At 37.1% G+C, this 22,780-nt stretch overlaps 1 protein-coding gene across 21 annotated transcripts in view; it reads right to left on the reverse strand.

Annotated features, from left to right (window-relative positions):
* DLG1 (discs large MAGUK scaffold protein 1) overlaps positions 1 to 22,780 on the reverse strand; it is a 173,225-nt gene that overhangs the window by 146,481 nt on the left and 3,964 nt on the right. For 20 of the 21 annotated variants that reach the window (XM_052803494.1, XM_052803492.1, XM_052803501.1 and 17 more), the window contains exon 3: positions 11,565 to 11,731. In XM_052803494.1, the coding sequence (XP_052659454.1) occupies positions 11,565 to 11,731 (167 nt within the window). Of the gene's footprint in view, positions 1 to 42; positions 566 to 11,564; positions 11,732 to 22,780 lie in introns of those variants that run through there. The other variant, XM_052803518.1, reaches the window with a different exon arrangement.

Raw genomic sequence — 22,780 nt, forward strand, 5'->3', positions numbered from 1 at the left:
TTCCAAGATTGTAGGTATTAATCAAAAGCTTTATCATCTTACCTTTGTTGTTACAATGCATAAGCAATCCATCGTTTCAGCATAGCAGGTATCTTTCCAAACATTTAAAAGGTTTATTTTCAATCACAGCTAAACACCATCTCAACAGAATGAGAAAGGGCACACTTATTTAATAGTCAAAACAGTAGAATGCATGCCAGGTTTCCCTTTGGATTCAGAGGTAGAAACACCATGGAGAAAAAAAAAAAAAGCAGGCTAGAATACAAATGCTTTAAGTTTCCTGAGAGATTCTTAACCTATTTTGATTATCTATAACTGAAAAACTTAAATTTATCCTTGAAAATATCCTACAAAAGATGTCAAAACCTATTCCATACCAGTTAAGTACCTCCTCGTATTCTATTTCATATAGTCTTCTTTCAGGATTACCTAACACATGAGCATCACAGGGACTCATTTGATGAAATGCAATACAAAATTATTTTACAGCAAAAAAATCTCAATTCAGCTTTTCTTAGCCGGTTACAATTTCTGAAATGAAGCGTTTGTTCAAAAATAGTTTTGGTTGCAAGCATTTCTCCTCTAACATCATTTCAGCATTTGCAGGCTGCAAAATAACTGATTTCTTAGGCAGTAATGAATGGAATATTCCATGTAGAACAGGGAGAGAAGAAAGTGGCAAGGAAAGAGTAATGCATATTGCAAGAGAAACGCTATTTTGAGCCTTGAATTAACCTAGAATTTCATTTCTTTTTGTAAGGCTGTAATGCAGTGACAAGGCAAAGTTTGTATGCACAGGCATTGTCTTCTCAGCCTAATTAGCACAGCTGCAAAAAGTCAAACATTTGGGCACAAAAAACCCCCTTGAATGTACTATGAAACACTAAATTGACAGTTTCATACATTGGTATGAACCTTATTACATTAATTTCCCACAAGAGGCATTGAAAGCAACTAGTTAACTCAGTTTCTGCTATCTTGTCTTATTAGGTCTCCCACTGACACCTTTGCTACAAACACAATGAAGTATATTGAAAAAATGCAATAAATAATTTCATACTATTAAATCCCATCTGCATCATTTTGCTTTTAGCCCAACTGATTATATTTCACATCAGCCAACATCTCTAGAATGTACTAAGTATGTATCTAGAGCATTCTCACTATTCCCTTTATGTTTTCTGCAACTTTATTCCACTTGATTCCCCAGCTCTGCCATATATACGGGGGGAAGGCAGGGGGATGCTGGAAAAGAAGTTAAGAAATAAGGAAACTATTCTTCCTAAAATTACACATTTTGTTTTGCAGGCAGGTGGTACCTTTACAGGACAGAGGAAAAGGAAGACATTACAAAATCCTTCTCTGATTTAAAAAAACAAAACAAAAAAATAACCCAAAAACCAAACCATACCCAAAAAGCCCAAACCATTAAAGAAAAGATTGATTGCATGCTAGTAAAAACAACTCCATTCAGCTTGAATGGAATTTCAAGTAAATCTTATACCATTCAGCCACCAAGACCAGGATTTTTACCTTGCATGTCCAAGTCAAGCCAGAGATACTTTTCATTTTTACATTGTCTATAAAGTCTGCGAGGAATCTCTACTATGAACACCTAAGTGAAGTTTTTGCTGCCACAAAGCATCAGTGGGAAAGATATGCATCAGATTGATAAGGCTCAACCCAGACAGAAGTCTAGAAGTCCTGACTTCAGAAAGCAGAAAAGCAAGCACCAGTTAAGCTTACAGAACTCTCCTCTTTGTCAGAAAAGGAGAAAAAAAAAAAATTACTCTCATAGCTGAATGCACACGTGGTACCCCACATACAAATTATCCTTGAATTTCCTAAGTGTTCTCTTGGGAAGACTGTGAAGTTCAGAGAAATTAACAAAGTGCAAGCATCCAAAAAGGTAAGGGAAACTGAGGAAATGCATTTTTAGGTGACTTAGCACATGTCCAGTGTCTTGCCCAGAAACATCTTCAGTGACTAGTCCAAGACATACAGTCAGCCCACATGTATGTTCCTTGCACAAACTTCGCTTTAGAAGCCCCAATAGCACACGCAAGCTCTGCTTGTCCCTCATGTTCTATGAAGGGCAAAGATGAATGATACTTTCTCAGTACTCAAATTTCTCTCAGCCACCATGGTTCAAGATTAAGCTTCTGCAGACTAATCTTGGCTACAACCAGCTTATGTTCAGGGTCAATCACTTTCTTCTTTTCCCTCAATTTTTTATTCTCTTGCCTTCTTTGGGACACTCTGAGAGCTAAGGATCATCATCATGCCATTTTTTTTTCTCCTCCCAATCACTATCATCCTTTTAACAAGACCTGAGGCCCATTAGTCTCGTCATACAAAGCACATAACTTCTTCCAGGTTGCCGATGCAGATCATGAGGTGTGGAAAGAGACCTATCCAGATAGGTGGGGAAAAGGCATATCTTTGCTGAGGATTTGTGGAACAGACTGCTCGTCATGAACGGGCACAGTAAACACTTCAGAGCAGAGGGCACAAAGAGAAAGTCATCTCATAACAAGCATGCTTGAAAAGTAGTAACACATCCAATGCACAAATCAGAATAGCACGTACAATCAAGCTACATTAGAGCCCTTTACCAATCACTGCACCACTACGATGGATTAAAAGCCCTTCTGGTAAGTGTCTGCACAGTTCTCAAGACCCATCTTCAGCTAAGCACAAATAACAGAATGTCCACACAGGAAAAAAAAAAAGACACCAATCACACATATCATACTGGTAGAACAAAAAATTTTGTAGCAAACACCAATATACATTTTCATAAATGTAACACACAGATGCATAAGTACGCAAAGAAGAGAGCACTGTACATAATAAAAGTATTTCCTAGCCCAAAAGCAGTTTCTGCAGACCATTCATTGGAAATAGTGCACATCGAAGAAATAAATATTCAAAAAAGATTGACCAAGACTCAAACATTCATGAGGCTTATCATTGTCATAAGAAATAATAATGTAGCTTCTTGAAGACAATTTTAAAACTCCTTGAATGAGCAAGCACATGTTAAATTTTGGAGCTCAGAAGAAACAGGTTTTTTCAAAATCAGAACTAGGCAAGGAAACCAGAACTAAAACTACTGGAATTAAACAACTTGGTAAAATAACTTAGAACCTTCTTTCCCTTAAATCATATCATGAGGAGCAACAGAAAGATATTAAAGGACACACCAAAACTTGAATCAAAATCATGAAATGCATGAAAAGTCTAATTTTTAATGCACTGAAGAGTAAGACATTTCCACATAGTACTGTTAGCCATTAAAATCACTATTATTCTACTGAATTTGTGAGAAGCATTGCAATATGTTCATGTCACTCATACTTATTGAAAATAAACCCTTCTGTCCTGTCAGCTCCAAGTGATCACAGTAACAATCAGCAACAACTATTCTATACAGTCTGGCCAGAAGGAAAAAGTGCATTTCCCTTCACCACTATTTGTGGCATTAATATTAAAAAAACAAAGCATGATTCTCATGTGAGAAACATAAAGGAAAGATTTTTTTTTTTTCTTGCCTTGAATTAGCTACCAATTCTTTCAGGTTATGTTTGGCAGTCACTTCTTGTGCTTTCACAGGCTTATCCTTTTTCCAGTGTGAGAGATTCTATCTACAAAGTCACCAGATAACTAAATAAAGGAAAATCCATGCACGGACAAACCATGCATAGAAATAAAATCATGGAAATTAAAACAATGCTTTGGAAAATACTGATTTTGCAGATAAATAATTTCTTCATCTATCCACAAATTTAAAAGTGCACATGGTTTAAATGCTAATTTGCTCTCAGATTCTATGAGAAAACCTGCATAACACACAGCTGTCACAGGTGTAACCAGAGAAGCAGGCTCAGCTCAGCTTTGCAAGGGTATGTCAATAGCCCAACCTCAGCATATTTGAGGAGGCATTTCAAAGACTCAGTAAAGATCAAGCACTATCATCACTGCAAGCATTTTTTCAGGTCCTTTAGTAAAGAAAGCATTAAAATTATAAGATGCTGTAATCTAATTTATCTAGCTACCTTTGAACCTGGCCACAAGATGTAATTGTTACAAGTAAAAAAAAAAAACAAAAAAAAAAACACATAATTAGATACCAAATTCACATCATTTTTGCAAGTTCTCTATTTACTTCTGAATTGAGAAAGGAAAGGTTTTAGAAATAGCAGATTTTTACTGCTTGTGTATTCATCCTGAACTGAGCACGGGATTTGTTTGTTTGCTTTTGCCTTCAATTTGACCAGAGGCCTGCCCCTGGAAGACTTCTTAGCTTTGGCTCAAAACTTACATTCTTTTATTTGTACAAACAGCCTGGATTTCAAGAATTGAAGGTGAAATACCTAGCAAGGCAAATATCATTTCCCCACTGTAACGTTAACACAGAGAAAGCAATGAGGCTCCTGAGTGACCCAAGACTATACACTATTAGGTGCTCAAATAAAACAGCACACCATTTCTGCAGAAAAGGAATGGGTATAAATAATGGGCAATACACACATACGGATACAAGCATAAAGGACCAGTATGATAACAGGGAGTACAACAATCAGACATAGCATATCATCAAGCTAGTCGGTACTGAATCTTTATAAATATCAAGGCAAAGAAGGTATTTGAAGACAGTGCAATAGGTCTGGGATTTTCCCAGGAACAGCTTGCTATTATGACAGGTATGACTGCATTTGTAAAGGCCAGGTGAGGATACTGCAGTTAACAAAATTCAGAAACAGAAAAACAGAACTAGAGTATCCTGCTGCTTTAATAACACACTCTACATATGCAGGTATCTCTTTCTGAGATTTCCTCTGAGATCCTGATTAACTGCTTGATGCACAATTCCTTTTTGAATACAAACTGCTACTGATTAAACACAGATTTTTTTCATTCCACTAGAAACCATACATCCAAAGTTCTTTCCTCTAGACTAATCTCAGCTCATCTTATTAAGAAGTTACACAAAACTACCAAAATCTTACAAAGGTTAAAAAGACATTACCACTTACTTTGTAAACAAAACCAATTCCCATATTGTAGGTGAAAATTAGGTTAGCTTAACTCTATCCCTTTTCAAAATACTGACATTGACTATTATTTGTGTTTTTACAAATATTGAGCAAACTGAACACGAGCCTGCAGTATGCCTTAATAGCAAAGGAGGTTAACAGGAACTTCATTAACAGAAACGTCAGTAGTATCAAGCAAAAACTATTAGTCCCCTTTGCTTGGCACTTCTAATACGGCATCTGGAATACTGCATTCAGTTTTGGGCCCCCAATACCACAAGAATGTTGATAACATGGAGCAAGTTCTGCAGAGAGCCATTAAGATGGTGAGGGGGCTGCAAGACTTGCCCCTTAAAGAGAGGATAAGGGCACGGGGCTTGTTTTAGGTTTGAGAAAAAAGTTCAGTGGAACCTAAAAGCAGCCTTCCAGTACTTACAAGGAGGCCACCCAGAAAACAGAGACAAGCGCATGTTGCATGATGGAACGACATGAGAAACTGCAGATAAACTGAAACAGACATTTCAATCAGAAAAAAGGAAAAGCTTTTTCACCATGAGGATAGCCAAGTATTGGAACAGATCAGCCAGAAAGGTTTTGCAGTTCACATCCTTGGAGGTTATCAAGGCTCAGCTAGTTGAAACCCTTTGCAATCTAACCAACCTCACAAGTGAGCCTGAATTATTTTATGATTCCAAGATGTTTAGAGAGTTTCATTTTCAACCTACATTGGCATCAAATTTAGCTGACGTCTATAATTTCAGCTATTTTCCTTACTTCCTCTTTTGCTTTCTTTTAATAAGGCCTTAGAAGACAGTGAGCCAGACAATCTCTCTACATGCCAGACACTAACGCATAGGCATGGGCAGATAAATGGGGAAACCACAAATCAGACCAAAGTACTTCAGCCACCATTACTAAATACAGAGATCTGTTAGCCCAACTGTAAGACACTCCAGATCGAGTTCCAGCACCTAAGAGAAAACATGTTCGGGGAGGGGGGGTTCAACATCTAAAATGAAATTGTGTGTACTTTTAATTCAAGCTAAACAGCAAACACTTTTTAACTTAACTTGTCGGATTTAAAACTATCACAATATTAACACATACCCTACAGATTAAAAAAAGAGACAACTATTTCCTTAGCAATACACTACTCAATTAGGTCAAAGGAGATTTCTACCAGTGATTCAAGTTTCACCGTTATTTCTCAAACACAAACTATCCCACCTACAGATGGCACTACAGATCACAGCAAACAGCTTAAAAGACTGCTCCCTCCTGTACGCATACTTCTCACCGGATTACTAGCGTTGAGATATCTCACTTTAGATTTGTTAGCTGCTTTGCCAATGCACACCTAAAACTCAGTATTTCATGCACATAAGAAAAAGGTATGCACCTTTCATCCTTTTCAAATTGAATCTATATTCTGGTTTTTTTGCTAGTTCCTAGTACTGAAAGGCTTAACATTCCTTTCCTGTTTATCACTTTTTTCTTTTTTTTTGCCTCATCATCTTTTTTGTACTGGTTAAAACAAATAAAACAAATAAAACTGGTTAAAACAAATAAAACTGTCAAATAAGGTTCCAGGAAATATAAAGGACAGAAAACAGATTGCTGTGAACAGGAAAACTGCAATCTATAGCTCTAGCTTTCCCTAACACAATACCTATGGGGATTACAAACTCTAGTCTTCTGATCCAGAAGTAGGAAGGCAAAAGCGGAACTAGGCTATGTCCCATCTAAAGTCCTCAGGCAACCTAAGCTTGTATACCACTATTCTATGTATATACACAAGAACACATTGCTAAAAAGCCATTCCCAAAGTCAGCTGTGTAGAAAGTTCTTGTAATGCAATCCTTAATCATTTTAGGGGAGCATTATATTCCCACTTTCAAGCAACTCTCACATATACCATCACAGTGTCAGCTGGAAGAATACTCATTTGGCCCAGAATAACTACAGCAAAAATGTATCATTAAGGTAAAAGAAACAGGGTTGAAAGGTATTACTTCCAAGGCTAATGATTTGCAAGCAAAACTGTCCCATTCTTATCCCCTGCAGTCCTACCAGCCTGGCAAACAATAGAGTAGAGCTAAAATAATCTCAAAGCACATCTGGTATGCCAATCTGGTTGTATCTGGTTAATGAACTAATACTGAATAGGGCAGCAGCCTTTCGAGTCTAAAAAGTGACAGTTTCTGTTAAAAAAAAAAAAAAAAGCTGGCTATGAACAAAATCAGATATACTAAACTCAAGTTCCCTCCAATCTCTAGTAAATTTCAGCAAGCAAAACAAATCATTAAACACATGCTGTACCAGAATTGTTATGCCTTTGGGTTGATCAAAACCAAATATATTTAAAAAACCCCTAAGTACCTAAAAAAGAAGCATATTATTGAAATGAAAATGCATTAAGTTTTACAAGATAAAAACATTAATTTCCAGGTACTACACATAATATGTATGTGGAATATAAACTGTCATTAGTTAAGAATTTCTCCTCATAATTTTTTTTACATTTCAAATTACTGAAGGAAAGGTATTGCCTTACAGGTATATGAAGAAAAACGTCACTGAAGAAGAAAGAATTAAGACCAATAAAATGTACAAGATTATATGTTTACTGCAACAACTTCCATATATATTTGAAAGCTAAACTAAGACATTTAGATATACTAGAAAAAGCAAATGAAACCAACACTGATCTACCACTCTTCAAAATTGCCCACCTTTACAACTATAATGTGGAAGTAGTATTCTAACTCATGAAATACAAGGTAACATTTACTGTAGGTGAAAGACTGTGAGAAAAGTTTGGTTTCAGTTTCACATAAACTAGGATCAACACCAATATATGCAACTGTGCTTTTAACTACTGGCAGTAAATGTAAAATCTGACCTTCATATACTGAAGGTCAAACAACTGTCTGACATTCACATGATACTCGAGACAAAAAATCTGAAGGAAGACAGGTGGCTTTGTCATAAATGTTCAAGTCTGGGCCACTTAGAAAAATAACAAAATAATCCATACTATGTCAGGTTCTGTTAGGTAACACTACATACCATGACCACCAGACTGTACTGGAGAAGCAGTTGCATTATCTAGCAAACAGTTCAACTGAGAACATACACTTATGTCTATGGTGAGACTTCTCAAATTAAGCCATTCTTTCTTTCAACACGTTAGTGATCTTGCCATGATAATGTGCCTCTCGTCCATGACACTGCATCAATGACAAGTCCTTGTATTACTGGCAGTCTACTAGCACATGAAAATGAAAACTAAAGATGCAACTTCATAATTAAATTACACCTTCACATGCATCTTCATGTAAAATTTAGAAAGATACAGGGACAACACTACCCTTTAACTGGTAAATTAGTCTTTCTTATTGTAGACATCTTGGTCACAAAATAAGCACACTTTTATAGGATAAGCTCTCCAGATTCTGGAGGGGTCACGGGAGAATAATCACACAGCCTGGATTTAACAGTATGCACTATTCTGCACTTCAGATTTCAGCAGGTTTCCCCTATCAGGGAAGCACAACACGTGTGCTACAGTTGGAACATTGTAACACAAGTCTCATAGCAGCAGATATTTGCTTCACAATCCCAGCTGCTGGAATTAGGAGCATGTTTAACAATAACAAAATGGTTTGGTAGGGACATAAATCCTCAAGTCCATTACACTGTTCCAAGGTGTATTAGAGGAAAAAAAAAAATCCAACATTTAAGCCATTTAAGACCGTTATGCTGCCGTTAAAGACCTTCAGTAAGGGAGACTGCCCATACGCAGCTATTCTGGTGCTCAGGAAAACATTTAAAACATTTTTGTTAAGCCTACTACTATAGTGTGAGTCTAATACATCTTGTATAGGCACAAACTATCTTTTTTCCATTTGCCTACAAACACAAGAAAATTCTGTTTCCCAATTAAGTGTTCAATTCTTTCAAGTAGCACCAAATCTTTACATCAGTCTTCATTTATTTTCAAGCTGTAGATCTTCCTTGTCAATCCCCTCTAAGCACTTAAATTCTTCTACATCTTTTTTGCACCATAGTACCTTAAATTTGACATTGTCAATATTTGATATCTGCTCCAGCAAAGCTTTATGCAGAGCAAGTAGAACAGAACAGTTTTACACCACACTCTTATGTCAATAAGGTGTTTCTTTTAGTGTATTAACGTGTCATGACTGACTCACCTTGAGATTAAAAAAGGACCCAGATCTTTTCTGAGAAACCACTTCTTAACTATTCAACTTCTATGGGTGCTACTTTAGCACAACCAAAGTGCAGGACACTGTACTTGGTCCTGCTGAACTAAAGCCTGCCCATTAATTACTTCAACTGCTCATGGCTTAATTCTAGTCTTAGTTTCTGAAGTAGCAACACACCATTCTCCTCCCATGGTTTAATTTATAATTTAATCAGGCTATTTTCACTAATAACTCAAACTAGGATGCATTTTTTTAGAAACTTTAACTGATATATTATTTCAAAAGATAGCCTGTGAAACCATGCCAAAAGTTTTACCAAAGTCAGAATTTATCACATTTGCTGTTTCTTCCTACCACAAGAACTATTACCACATTAGAAAGAAACTGTTTGACAAAACTGTTATCAACAACTACGATGGCTATTATTTGGCTCCTTTATCACTTTCAAAGAGCTACAAAAAGACTGTAGAATCATTCCCTGTACCTGTTAAACCTGGATCCTCCTTCCCTGCCTTGCTCCTATACACACCCTTTTTAAAAGATAGCATTTGCCCATCTGCAATTTTCTGGAACTTCATCCATCCTCTGTGACTAAGGGCAACTCTAATGACTCTTAAATTGCCTCATTAAGCTTTTTGCACAGGCAAACATGAAATGCATTTGAGCCAGCTTATTTCAAAACACCTCACTAGACAAAATAAAATTTGCCTATCCTTGCCTACCCTATTGTCTACAGTCCATTTCACTCCTGCTTCTAAGAGACTACTTCCACCACACCTTCAGAAAGAGAAGTTCTACGGCTCTAAGCCTAAGATTTAGATGATGGCATACAAGTAAATAGCACAAAGGTGTTTTCAATACTATTTCTCATATACCCTAGCATTACTCCATTTTCTCCAAAGATGACAATTCTTAGAGAAAAGTTTCATTAAGGTGACTGTAATAACAGTGGCCTTCTCTATGCAATTTCAGGTAACTAAGATTCCAAAGTGACATATAATTTAAGTTTTTCAGTGTATAATCAAGATTCATAAAAATCAAAGTAAAATAATCCATTCCTACACTGCAAGTTCAACTAGACTTTTAATCTCTCAGTGTTCAGTTACTTACAAATCTGAAAAATATGGTATACCTCAGCTGCTCAGTTTTTTCATGTAAAGACATTTTAGTGACTGTTCTTGGCAATATATAACTCTTGTCCTTGGCTAGGCTGATCTTTTATCTACTAGCCATTTTCTACTTTGAAAGAACACAACACAACTCCTAGATTTCCTCTACAGTTTCCTTTAAGGCATTTCTGACACATTTCATACTAGCTTCAATATGACAAATTTCAGAAAAGCTACAATAAGCACAAGCACTTTTTTTTTTTTTAACTGCACAAACTCACTAGCACATCACACACTTGCCTATGTTCTGCAGCTACGTGGACTTTCTTACACAGTCCAAACAGCCTCTGATAGAGTTCACTCAGTAAGGCATCCTAACCACCTTATCTCACTGGGTAGTACAAGCTCCCGAGCTTCCCTGCAGGCTGCAGCACTAGTCCTTTGGCTCATCTCCCCCAGTGCTCTTTCTGAGCCCTATTACCATTTCATGAAAACATGTCATCATAGCACACTGCCTTCAGTTATTACTGAGAAGCTCGCATACCTTTTCCAATGCCATCAGTATTGAGGGCACACTTGAAACAAAGTTCACCTCTCTGGGGACAATTAATAGGTCTGATGCAAATAAATTCAAGCAACATTGTAACTTTAACTTGGGCAGGGAGATCTTAATTTAGTGAAAATATACATCGGTGTGCATTTCCCTGCTCAGTTTTCTCACCACTCATGAGTGACAACTGGATTTGTGTAGTTTTCCAAAAAAAGTCCTTCCAGAACACAGCTATATAAGTAGCAGAGAATTTCTTATGAACAGACTGAAAAGTTTACTATCAGAAAGATACAGCTTCAGATTTCCCAAATTATTAATGAAGTAGTGACTGAAGAGTCGCCAGTATGGATGAATATAAGAATACTAAGCCTGTCAGTGAGGTGCCAAATTCAGAGCATAAATCCAATTTAATGGTCACTTAATGGTATATTTGACAAACAAGTTTATAAATTTTTGACTAAGCAAAATGCACACATCTTATTAAACATTTCAATAATTAAATCCCCTATAACTATTGATCTTAATAATGTAAGTTTTCTATGGAAATAAATATTTTATAAAATGAAGGAAGTGTAGAGAACAATGTTGAACTAATAATCTCAACAAGAAAAATAAGACAGAGATTTCTGTATCATACCTCTACACTTGGGCTAAGGCTGCTTGGCAGTGTTTCTGATGTCACTGTTGTGCTTGGAAGGCTGGAGAAGTCCCAGGTATTCACAGGCTGTATTGGTTCAGATGTCTGAGAGTGATCAGTGCATTTTGGATTGTCCAATAAGGTCACTTCATAAAATTCTTGAATATCTAAAGATGTGAAAAAATTGAGAAGTTAGGCTTTATAGTTACTATAACATTCTGATTTTAACAACATCTCCTTCCCGCTAGACAAATTTGATACCTGCTACTTTATCTACCTATTACAGATGAAGGTGTATCACCAAGATCACATGAATCTCCCCACAGGATACACAACTCGCTCTCTGCACCCCATCATCTCAGAGCCTATGTGTCCCCACTCACTTTGGGCTTCTGCCACCAACCCCAGTAGCATGACCTGCAGCAGGAACAGCAGAAGCTGGGATAGTGGAAGTGATGGGGGAAGGTCTATGCTTCAAGTTATGGTATACATAATTTTAGCTAATGGAGCCTTTGGTTATCTGAAATCTACTGTTCAAAGGCAATATTAGAAGGTCCTTTTTGTGGTATATGTTTCAATTAAATGACCAGAGAAATATAAGTATATTGATGAAACTGGCAAGAGAGAGAAGTTGCAAGAAGTTAGGAAAAAGGAGATTGATCAGGATGGGTCGTCATCTGCTTTTTCAGTCTAAGTAACAGAAATAGGATGAAACTTCTAACAGTATGAATTACAAGTCATACGTATGAACTAATAAACAGCTTTTTCTATAACCCTGAAGATTCAGCTGGAAACTTCTGGGGAACAAGAATCTGACTGCGTTAGGGTTTTTTTAATTGACATCCTATCCATTACATAAAGCACCAACAAAAATAACACAATCTGAAGAAACATCAAAGGTGTTTATACTTTCTATGAAGTATAAGCATATGAAACTTGCTACCACAACTGTAATCACATCTGTAAACACTCATATTAAAACAAATAAATAAATAAATCTGAAAAGGTATAGGCTAAGGGAAGGGCAGACAAATGAAGTTGTCTTGTAAAGCTTTTAGTCTCTTCTTTGAAGTAAAAGTCTGCTAAACAGGAGCTGTAAACTCATGTTTTTAATTACACCAATTTCAAGACAAACACAGACACAGTTAGCCCAAGAAGTAAATAGGACCCAGCCATGAATAAGGAGGACTCTAATCTGCAGAATCTTGTAGCTTTTCAGCAGCTGTCCAGCATCACTAACAGAGGTACAATAACTAATTCCTTTATAGAGCTGCACCACAAAAGAAAGACCACACAAATAAGAGAAGTCTTACTGTTGATGGTGTTCCAGTCTTAGATTTTTTTTTTTATATAGACATTGCACTCCTGCTCTCTACCAGTTCAGAAAACAGCAATTCTCAAATTCCATTTGTATCTTTTCTCTGAGCAAGAGTCAAATTCCTATCAACTGCTTACATTAATTTTTAAAGTCATACTTGCTGTTAGCGCTGCTGATTGGAAGAAATAGCAGTGAGGGTTGTGGAAGATGTTAAGTGACCTAGATATACAGGAGCAAAGCAGCCTAAGAGATACAAATTGCCTTTAAATCTATCTTTCACATTAGCTCCCTCAGTTGCAAATTTGCCTTGTAGCTGCATTAACATTAATACATCAATCAAGCACATCAAGTAAAGATTCCCCCCCCCCCAGTAGAGAGTACTTTGTATATTAAAATAGGCAGTCATTTAAGTTGATTCTATAGCTGCAATCCACAGCAACCAAGCCAGGAAGATCACTACATTATTTATGGGAAGGGGTTATTTGTGCAACTGTTTTGCAACAGAAATCTAGGGCACCGATTCTCAATTCTGCTACTACTCTTTTAAGTCCCTGCCAGCGTAGGTAGCCATTTATTTATACTGCAGAATGACTTGTTTCAAAAAGCACATTTCCCATACATCTTCTCCACTTCGCTATGAAGGACACCACAATAGACTTACTATTGAAAGGTATCAGAAATACATACACCACTTAATATGGTTATTAGTTTCTGTTTATCCTGAACTTGCTCCAAATCTGCAAAAAAAGTTTCTAGGAACTTGGGTGCCTATATGATAATATCTAGTTGTTGTTGTGGAGTTTTTTAAAGAAAAAAAAAAGAACACATTTATTTGCATTTTTACTATTCAGAACACAAACATTAAGTACTTAGAAGTATAAACAAGCAGTATGTGCACCCTGAATGCATTAGGTCCACAAGGAATGAGTGCTGGACATTTACATTTTTTAAAGCCAGAAAATCAGGCCATATTAAATTCAACCTAAAAAATTTCTTCTGGTCTACTGCTACATATCAGCTCACAAAAAGATCTCACCACATGAACACACTTAACTATCTACTGAAGTCATATTAATCTGTGGATGCATTATTAACATATGAAAAGTTATAACATTTTCCTAATTCTTACAAACAGCAGGTAGTAAAATACTAATTTTTTTAGTTACATTTATGGTTAGATTCCTTCTTCAAGCTAGATGTGCTCTTTTCACGTCCCAGCCTTCCTCCCACTTTAATTCCAAGACACATTAGATCTCAAACTAAGTTAGAGAAAACTAAGCTACAGAAAAATAATTCAGATCAGATATCACATAACAGTAAAAGAAAACACAGATGGGGAACATTTCTAACTAAAGGGGGAACATTGAAAGAACAGCTGACTGACAAAAAATAGGAGCACAAAGTTTCAGGAAAGCCAAAGTGACAAAAAGTGATGAATGGTAGGCAACACAGAAAATCATCCTGGAATTATGTCAGCTTACAAGTAAAACCACATTAAGTAGCCAAATCAGCAATACGTTTGACGGCAACAAGAATAAAAGTCTATACAAAGCAAGTGACAGACCACCAGTTCTGAAAAAGAGGGCTCTTAAGACATGAAAAAGAAAATTATTTTTCTTAACTTATTACTAATGTGAAAAGCTAAGCAGTGGTGACAAACACAGGGGTTTTTTCAGTATTCATTACAGTAGAAGTTGACCAACTACAAGCAGTTTGCTGGTGTATTTCCCCCCTCCCCCTTCTTGTATTCTGCACTCATCTCTGTTTTGTTCTTTGAACAGGCTCATTCACCAGTAATGTGATCCACTAGAAGCTAAAACTTCTCACTCTTAAAGCAAACAAGAAAGAGTTATCTACCGAATATAAATTGAAACCCAAATCTACTTCACAAGGGAGTTCCAGGTTCACTAAAAACCACAACATAGTAATTAAAAGAAGAGCACAACTGCAGAAGCAAACAAATTCTTACAACGTCTCCTAAATTAAGTATATTTGATGGCACTTCAAGAGCCTACATCAATCCTGTCTAGAGGATCTGCCTCCAAGGACAAGGATTCCAACCAGCAACATGACACCATTCCTTCAGATAGATTTCTTCCCTGCTCCTTAGAAATGAGACATAAGGCCTCTGCTTGCCATTTCTACTGGTATGTGGAACGTCTGATACTTTTTGCTATATATTCAACAGAGAGTACACTTGTAATCAGGATTAACTTAAGATCAGTGCATGTTCTAAAAATCTTATTGTGAAGCCAAGGTCCCCACAAATACCTTTCTGCAGGAAAGGAATATGTAATTTTAGTATAGTCAGCTAGTAAAATAAAGCGGAGCAGAATTATCCTCTGTATTCACTTATGCGTGAACCTTTTGGCAACTGTAACTCTGCAAGTCCCACGTCAGAGATGGGATAATTGCATTTTCTGAAGGGAACCGTGTAACCCCATAAACAAGGTGTTGACATTGCTTGTAACAGGCCATGGGCCTCACGTTAAGCTAATAACCGCTGGACTTGCCTTGGCCTGCCTGGAGCATTGTTTTAGCTTGTCCAACTCTAACAGCAATTATCTAAAGACCAAGTGACTTATCTAATTTGTATGGCTTTTACTTAGCTTCGGACAATTGTGCGATATAAATATATGTAAAACCAATAGGTGTTACATGTAATATATATAGAATATATATATAACATATATATGCAAATTCTGATATTTAAATATTGTTTATGTATAAGCTGTGTGTATTTTTTTATATAAACATTTATAAAAATAGGGTGTTACATCACACAACTGTCCGAAGCTAAGTAAAAGCTATACATAAGTACATGCACACACACAGGCTGTATATACAAGTAAGAGGGTGTGTGTGTATTTTTGTAGCTAATAGATATCAATAACAAGTAGTTATTCTGTAGGGAATGAATTACCCATGACCCCAGAATAAAAGTAGAGGAGCACAAGCACATAACGACAGCAGAGGCCTTGACAATAAAGGCACAGGATACCGTCAGAGGCCTCAAGGCTATAAACAACTCACCAACTGCTAATTGCTAGTCAAAAGAAACCAACCTTGAGAACTGGGCAAAAACAGTTTGGGGGAATAACAGAACAAAGCAGCAGCATCCAGCATATGTAAAACACAACATATATACAAGAAATTCAAATGTAACATGGAACTGCAAAGTAATGAAAAAAGAATGAAGCACAGAGTATGTTAGCAAACAGAAATAATCTCAAGAAAACACAACAGTGAATAGTAAGAAACCATCAACACCGTACATCTCCATAGGAAGGATTCCCTCTACCACTCAGTCTACCATTCCCTGTTCTTCCCTGCCCATATTTTAATAGGTTTTGGCTTTCTAACAAGTATTAAGCATCTCACTGTAATTTTTTACATGATGTTGTTCTTTAGGTTTCTGATATTGGACCTTTAACATTATGGTATAGAGGGAATCACTAAAATTTCATTGGCATTTACTACTTATCTACCTGAAAGGAGGTTGTAGCAAGGTGGGTGTCAGTCTCTTCTCCCAAGTAACAAGCAATAGGACAAGAGGAAATGGCCTCAGGTTGCGCCAGGTGAGGTTCAGATTAGACATTAGGAAAAATTTCTTCACCGAAAGGGTTATCAAGCATTGGAACAGGCTGCCCAGGGAAGTGGTTGAGTCACCATCCCTGGAGGTATTTAAAAGACATGTAGATGTGGCATTTAGGGACATGGTTTAATGGTGGACTTGGCAGTGTTAGCATAATGGTTAGACTCAATGATCTTAAAGGTCCTTTCCAACCTAAATGATTCTATGGTTTTGTTTTTTTTTTTAAATTAAAAGCAGTCCTTTGATGATCGTGGTAACTTACTGTCTTTAGGCTTTGCATTTTTAGACTTTAAGCATCTTGACCACTTGTGGGTTATAGGTGATTTTTCTTAAATAAATGCCAGGAAATTCCATACAAGCTTAACATTTCATGGACTAAAACACTGACACATTTACTACAACAGACTGTACTGGACACCGTGCATGTAAAACAGTGAACTGTTGTCCTTCCACCATACGCTACACAAAGTTGCAAACTGCTACCACAATATACAGGAAGTTAACAACCACATTTGTATATGCTGTATTAACTGTATCCTCATTTGAAGATTTTCAGTTTTAGTGTACTTAACAGCTTTGTGCATGAGCAAGAGTTAATTTAGGAAGTTCATGTTTGTTTTCTGTTTGCTCACTTTTTATAAACTCTGAATTAATATTTTGCATTCTAAAACACAAAGGGGAAGGGTCACCTCCCTCGACCTGCTGGCAATACTTTGTCTAATGCAGCCCAGGATACCATTCGCTGCCTTTGCCGCAAGGGCACACTGCTTGCTCATGTTCAACTTGGTGTCCACCAGGACCCCCAGGTCCTTTTCTGCTAAATTGCTTTCCAGCTGGGTGGCACACAGCATATATTGGTACATGGGATTGTTCCTTCCCAGGTGCTGGACTTGCACTTCTCCTTGTTGAACTCCATGAGGTTCCTGTCAGCCTATTTCTCCAGCCTGTCAAGGTCCCTCTGCACAGCAGCATGACCAGGATTTATATGCTCCAGCTACATAGTTAATTCTGCACTGACATTGATGAGGCATTCCTTTCTGATAGATTTTCAGCAGCAGAACAAACCAATTTCAGCCAACAAAGTCAGCAAGTCAGAAAACCACCAGATACATTTGCATCAACATACAGACTTCACTGCACAAAGCATTTCGATACCAGCTTTGTTCAGAAGAACCTTTCAGAGCAACCAGGCTCCCTCAGGCTTGCAAGCAACCAAGGAGCTTATGAATTCTTTCAGAAATTGACTTATTTCAGTGTAGCATTTCACTTGAAGATCCATCCATGTAAGCAATTCCTTTGTCACCTCTCATTGGTCTGCCTCTTCTCAGACATTCACTCATCCAAATACAGCACATACAAATGCCTGTTTTTGTTGAATATGGGTAACTTCATAAACAAACAGGTCCATTAAGAATTTGACTACCTGTACTTTGTCCAGGAAGAGGTGTCATGCCATTACAAATTAAGTACTTCTCTAATTCTAGTGGGGGTGGAGGGGGTGATAAAGACATCTTTCTTTCTTAGGGCTCCCTGCCAAAGCACCTGAAGCACTGAAAACATCAGTCTTAAAACTATTAGCAAGGAAAACAAAGGTCAACATGTTATTTCAGTTCAGGGCAACTTGAGATGTATGGCATCTGCGAAATTCTTCGCAGCCCTACATAATGAATGTATAGACAAAATCTAAGTAGAGTCACGATCACCGTCAGAACAGGCAAGAGTCTGCCAATGCTACAGACTTTCATTCTTCAGTTGTAAAGAACTCCTACTATTTCTAACAAAGTCTCAATCCTGCATGCTTACTTCACCTGCTGTATCAAGCCAAGAATATCCATTTAACACAAGTAAACCAAGACTTGAAAAGTATATTATTAGTGATCAAGAAGAAAATACAAAACACAAAGAAATGCTTCATATCCATTTACCAAGCCAATGATCAGAGTCAACTAAGTATTCTCTTTGTGTATTCATTGGTTGTGTTGTGTCATGGTGTGTGTGTCCAGTCAAATAAATGTTTGCATTCATACTATGAAAAGTGAAAACCAGCCTCATCACAACCCATGTAAAGCCCATTCCAGTTGTTTTGGGGTTTTTTTTATTTCTTCTTTAAAAACCAAAACCTACTACTGCTATGCACAATCAAGACTTCTTAAAAAATGAAAGTTGCAACTTGCAGTTCAACTTTCTTACCACACGTGTTCTGTTCTACAAGATCCTTTGCTACAAGCTGCAGCATCCAAACACTCATCCTCAGCCCTTCCACTTGTTTCAGTAACTGTGTCCTAACCTTTCTGCACATACTTCTTCGCTTAACTCAAATTCCAGGAGATGTTGTTTTCCACTTCTAACACAAGTGCTCCTTAATTTGCGCTCAACTGAAACCACCCTCATCTAACCTCGGATCTAGTTGTTTGCTTTTATTCCTCTAGCTGCTTTTTACAGTCAGAGATGTTCAACCCCTTGCCAGCCTGTGCACTTACGCTTTCCAAACTGTTCATTCATATTTTCCTCTTTGCTTACTAATCACTCCTTCACCATATCTTCATGTTGTCTCTTTCCAGTTTCCCTTCAGAAACCCAGAGGGTCTTTATGTTCAGAACTAAGGTAGAAAAAACTTTAAAAAATTAAAGTTGTCATCACATAGGCAAAAATTGGCATAACAAACTTCTGCTGTCCAAACTCTTTGATTTAATACCACCTCATGCACACTTAGTCATCAACCTAAGCCTAAAAAAAAAAAAAAAAAAAGCAAATCCAAACTAAAAACAAACTCCTAGTTATCCACCCTCTCCAAGTATCTCAACCCCAGCTGCAAATCAGCAGCCAGTATAACCCTGTTGGGTTTTTTTCCTTAAAAGATTGTATCTACCTTCTTTAATGGTAACAAAAACCTGTCAGGGACAAAGGAAGTGTTACTATTAAGTCTTACTTGTAGGATGTCTCCTAAATAGTGTCAGTACAGGACAGAAGAGGTTTCTCTCCAGACAAATGTGTTCAAAAGAACCAAACTATTTTGGGGATGAGTTCACTCAACACTCCAAGCTGAGCTTTCATACAGGTGCGTAGCTCTGCTTAGAGGAGGCAGCACAAGCATTGGTTTCTTCTACCAACAGTAAGCTCACAGACTCCAAGGTAATTATCTGACACTGGCGGCAACACATACTAGCATCTCCACCAGCAGTAACACTTGTACACTTCCTGCAGCCAAATTCTAACTCCAGTTTCTAAAAACAGGACTTAAAATTTGCAATGTTTTTATAATTGTCCACAAGTTTTCCTTATTGCACCTCTGTCTTAGGCTGACCTTTTAATTTCAAGCCAAAATAACTCAGGTTTTTTTGAGGAACATGGCTGGGAAGATATTTGCACATGACAAGATCCCTATAAAAGCTTTGCGAAAGAGCTCTAGAGCCTCCCCTAATTTGGGGAAGGAATATGAAGCTAAGGAGGTTGTTCTAGTGTCAGTCCTACACCTTCTGCAGTCTCTTAAAATTCTTGCAAATTTGGCCTAGTTATAATTCAGGAAGCCATCTGTGCCAGGAGACTACTAGTCAGCTGCTAGAGTTCAGTTTCTTTGAAGATTTCATTCCACCTGCACCAAAACAAGCACCATCCCTCAAAATACAGGCAACCAGATGCACAGGAGGCACATGGCATTCCAGCTGCAGAGCTGAACAAGATGTTCTGCTCTTGCTTGCTGGGATCACCATGGAAGCAAGCCTAAGATTAAGACCAAATAGCCTCTCTCACTCTTTCCCCCTTCCTCTCCACTGTACCCAAGCAGCAAAACAAATGTTGAGGGAGATTAGGAGCAAAGCCAGGTACACAGCAGCATGCGAGGAGACAGGCATCAGAACTAGGGAAAACAGGTAAAAGAACACAGGAAATAAAGCAAGAACAGGACAGAAGATAAACTTTCCCAGAACTTGGAAACTATACTCATTATTCCCAACTTCAACTTTCTTTTCAGCCCCTGGATGAACAGCAGATTTATTGACAAAGTTTTTTTGTCAATAGCCCCTTTTAATAGCAACGCTGTGAAGAGAATACTTGATAAATTCTACAGGGCAGCATTCAACACTGAATACACAGTCAGTATAACGACTACAAGGATAATCTTTTGCCACAATACTATTTATCTGCGTACCAGTAGCCACCCAACTTACACTGGTCTTACTTGCTATTTTAGGCTACCAAAAGCAGCACCTAATCCCCAAAATTCAATACATTGCACTGTCACACATATGTAATACAGCACGGAAAACACTTTAAAAAGCAAGCACACAACACCACCAAAACTTTGTATGCTATCAAACTGCATTACATACATACAGAACAGTAAGTAGTTCTTTAAAAAGGAAGAGCAATGAGACTGTTTCACTCATTAGGTTCCTTGAAGAGGAAGATGTGAAGTTCTTCCAAAAACTGGGACATTCTGAAGCAATGACAAACTGCATGGCAGAAGCATACTAACAATGACTGAGTTAACACTCCATCTGGACACCAATTAAAATGTTTTATCTTCCCTCCATCTGGATAAAGAAAAACACATTTAAATAATCAAGTACTTAACTACCTTTGAAAACACAACCCTAGGTCAAACCTCTCTCAAACCAACTTTTGCGTAAGTTTCGGAAGGAGACCATAGTAAGCATAACCATAGTATATCCTTAGGAAACTTGTCCAAAAAGCAAAGACCTCAAAGTTGCAAGAACTATATTCCAAGGATGTTTCAGCCTCAAATATGAGCAAAGATGCTGTATAACAGAAGTTGCAATCTGGGAAAAAAATTCACAGAAATGCACCACGGGTAAGATTTCAATGTATAAATACCCTATTTAGCATGTACAACTTCAGTAGTATCCAATGTAACAGAAGGTCTAATTCTCTCTAAACTTTCCTCTAATAAAAAAAAAAAACCAAAACAATATTCACTGACTAACCAGATCCTCAACTTACTGTCAAGAATCTCTGGATTCTTAATGTAAATATTATTCAACTGAGTCTGAAAGAACTTGTACTAGGGCCTCAGTAACATTTAGAAAATGGGAAGCAGTTCACAAAGTAGCCTTCCTCGAGTTAACTGAAGGGCAGTCTTACACAATGACACATACCCACAACTAAAATTCTCTCTGAGGCCCAAGCTGATTTGAAAAGTTAGCTGTGTCATCATGCCACATGCTCTATTAACTAACTATATCACTGAAATAAAAGCTGATAATGAAGTTTACCCAACAGCAAGTACTTTTGGTTTCAGTTATGAAGAAGTGTTTCTGCTTTAACTGCATTTGATTTCAATGTAGCCAGCAAGTACAGAAAATATTTCCACACTGGCTAATTGAAAGGGAGCTAAAAGAGCAAAAATGTCTACAGAGATGCCACATAGCTCAGAGAACTGGGGCCACATGCCATCTAGCAGGAATGTGGTCAGTCTGCTCCAAAGGGTACCAACTTTGATTGGGTCATTTTATACTAAAAAGTCTCTCTCTATATAAATAATATATAAATAATAATTTATATTACATAAAATAATATATTAAAAAAACAAAAAACACTGAAGACAGACAAGGCAAGAAAGACAGCACAGCCAAGTCCTTTACCAGGGTATGTAGAGACTCTTTTAGAATTCCCTTTTTCTGACACCTGTGCAAATGGACTTTGTTATTGTCAGGAGAAGGAATATTTTTAAAGTATTAAACTACCTCATGTTTCTAGCTATAACTAGTAAAATTTTTAATTTTAGAAGACTATTTTAATACAGTCGACTGCAGCACAGAACCCATTAAAAACAGACTTTAATTACACAAAAAGGTTCTATGTATAAACAGAAGTCTGCTTCACATGTTTTTCCCTCAAAAGTGTTAGACTTCGGCATGCAAGTGTTCCTCCTCTTACATTTTCAAAAAGATAAATACCTTTACAAGAAAGTAAAAGAGTGCCTTAATTAGAAGCAGAACTTATCTGCAGATTACCTTACTATTTAAAGATAAATACCAAACTCTACCAAATTGAAATTAAGTCTATCCCATGCTTCCATATGTGGAGATCTTTGGTCTCTCAATAAACTGATTCACCTTACCAATTATCAGAATATCACTAACAACTACAACCAAGAAATCATAAGCTAGAAAAGATACCACACAATTCTGAGACTGTACAATAGGAAATTTACATAAAACTGACTTTATTCTCAAGCTGATTTTAATTACAGGCCATTGGTATTCATTTAATTAAAGTACTAGACATAATTACACTTGACTGGCTGAAGCAACGGCAATGGGAAATACCACATTACAGAAGACA

Source organism: Harpia harpyja, chromosome 12 (assembly GCF_026419915.1).
Source record: "Harpia harpyja isolate bHarHar1 chromosome 12, bHarHar1 primary haplotype, whole genome shotgun sequence".
Classification (NCBI taxonomy): Eukaryota; Metazoa; Chordata; class Aves; order Accipitriformes; family Accipitridae; genus Harpia; species Harpia harpyja.